The sequence below is a fragment of the Diceros bicornis genome, chromosome 34 (assembly GCF_020826845.1).
Source record: "Diceros bicornis minor isolate mBicDic1 chromosome 34, mDicBic1.mat.cur, whole genome shotgun sequence".
Lineage (NCBI taxonomy): Eukaryota > Metazoa > Chordata > Mammalia > Perissodactyla > Rhinocerotidae > Diceros > Diceros bicornis.
The window spans coordinates 29,973,123-29,974,817 of record NC_080773.1 but is presented as its reverse complement, the minus strand read 5'-3'; the positions used below and the strand labels follow the sequence as shown (position 1 = coordinate 29,974,817).

General features: G+C 58.2%; 1 protein-coding gene across 1 annotated transcript; it reads left to right on the top strand.

Moving 5' to 3' along the window:
• Positions 1–1,695, top strand: LOC131397686 (protein FRG2-like). The gene is made up of 4 exons (XM_058530756.1): positions 1–184; positions 484–561; positions 672–860; positions 1,160–1,695. The coding sequence occupies exons 1-4, from the start codon at positions 1–3 to the stop codon at positions 1,693–1,695; spliced, it is 987 nt and encodes a 328-aa protein (XP_058386739.1).

Sequence of the window (1,695 nt, the reverse complement as noted above, 5' to 3'; positions counted from 1 at the left end):
ATGGAATCAGGAACCGAAGACCAAGACCCCCATAGCCCCTCCGTTCCACGCCCCACTGACCAGCCCACTTTCCAACAGAACTTCTTTCAAGAAAGGGACTCAGATGTGGAGGAGAAACCTTTCGAAGAAAAGGGCAAGTCACCCTCTTCTCAGTTAAGAGACAGCAGCTGCACCCGAAGGCGAGGTAGGGCCCTGGGCTGTCCGTATGGACGCTGGAAGGAGGGGTGGCATCAGGGATACGGAGTTTTGCGTCTTCGGTTGGGTTTTATTTTGAGGTCGGTGCTAGGAAACGTCACCTAGCCTTCAGGAGGGCTTTGAGAAATGTAACTATGATTCCCTGGAACCGTATTACTCTGGTTCACACTGGACACTGGTTAAACTGCTGCGGTGGAGAGAATTGCCAACAAATATGGGTCAGGGTTGGCCTAGACGATTTTGTTGCCTCAAGGGAGGCCAGTCACTAAATTCCATCTTTTTCTGCAGAGTCAGAGCCCAAGACAGATGAGGAGAACTCCAAGGAAACCGAGCTCAAAGGCAGAAACAACTGCATTGCTCCCTCAGGTAAGATGTGATGTTTCTGGGGAGAAGAGACAGGACATGGAGTAAGTCAGCCTCCCAAGAAGGAACTGGCTGTGCTTTGACAGCCAGGCCTTGCAGATCCTGGACTCCAGGCACAGCTGGCAGTTTGGGTTGTAACCTCGGTTCCTTGCGCGTCCAGTTCCGACTAGGTTTCCAGGGTCTCCGGTTGCAGGAAGTCACTCAAACTCCGACTTTATCCACAGAACCAGAAGGCTGCTCCCATCAGGAGAGCTCCAGGAAGAGGAAAATGGGTTCCGGGGACAGCGCCCGCGTCACAACAGGTAGGATCTTCCATTGTGGTCCGGAAGGGTGCGGACAGAAAAGCAGGTAACCTACCCAGTGCGTGGGCACGAAGGGGGTGGTTCAGTGGCTGAAGCGGGTTTGGAGACTCGGGGATCCAGGGAGCCTTGGGGGACCCAGGGTGGGCGTGGCACTGCCTCAGGCTAGAGATGAGGGGGCGGGAAGGAGCAGGAGCTAGGTGGGCTTCACGGGAAGGCGGAACGCGCATGGTGGGATCCCCGCCATGGCGGTTCATGGGAATTGATCTGGCAAGTCTCTCACCCGCTTACTTCGTGTGCAGGGGCTTCTCCAAATGAGCGCAATATGACTTTGGGTACAAAGAAACCCAAGGTCCCCGACGCAGGCCACACCAGTGAGAGTGAAGAGACCCGGGATGCCTGCTCCAGGAGACCCCGGAGGAGGAGCACTGGGCGCAGCAAGCGGCCCAGATCCAGGTCTCCAGGAGACCAGCCGCCTCCACTTCGGAAAACCCTGGTGACCTCCCTGCGCACCATATCTGAGGCCATTTATCAGGACGTAGTTCAGGCGCAGATCCAGCAGGCGCATTCGCCGCTGCCCTGGGAGCAGCTCGCCCAGCTCGCCCGGCTCCGGGGGCCTCTGTCCGACCTGGTGCAGACCTTCTACGCCATGGCCACCCAGGCGGCCTATGTCTTCCCTGCTGAGGGCTGGCTGCTCCCAGCCCCACTCCCAGGTCCCCAGGGCCCAGCTGAGAATGGAGGAGAAGCCCGGAGCTCCTCCCAGGGGGGAGAGTGGTGCCCCTCTTCCCCCGAGAGGAGACAGCTGAGGCTGTCAGAGGACCCGATTAGGCTTCAGTGA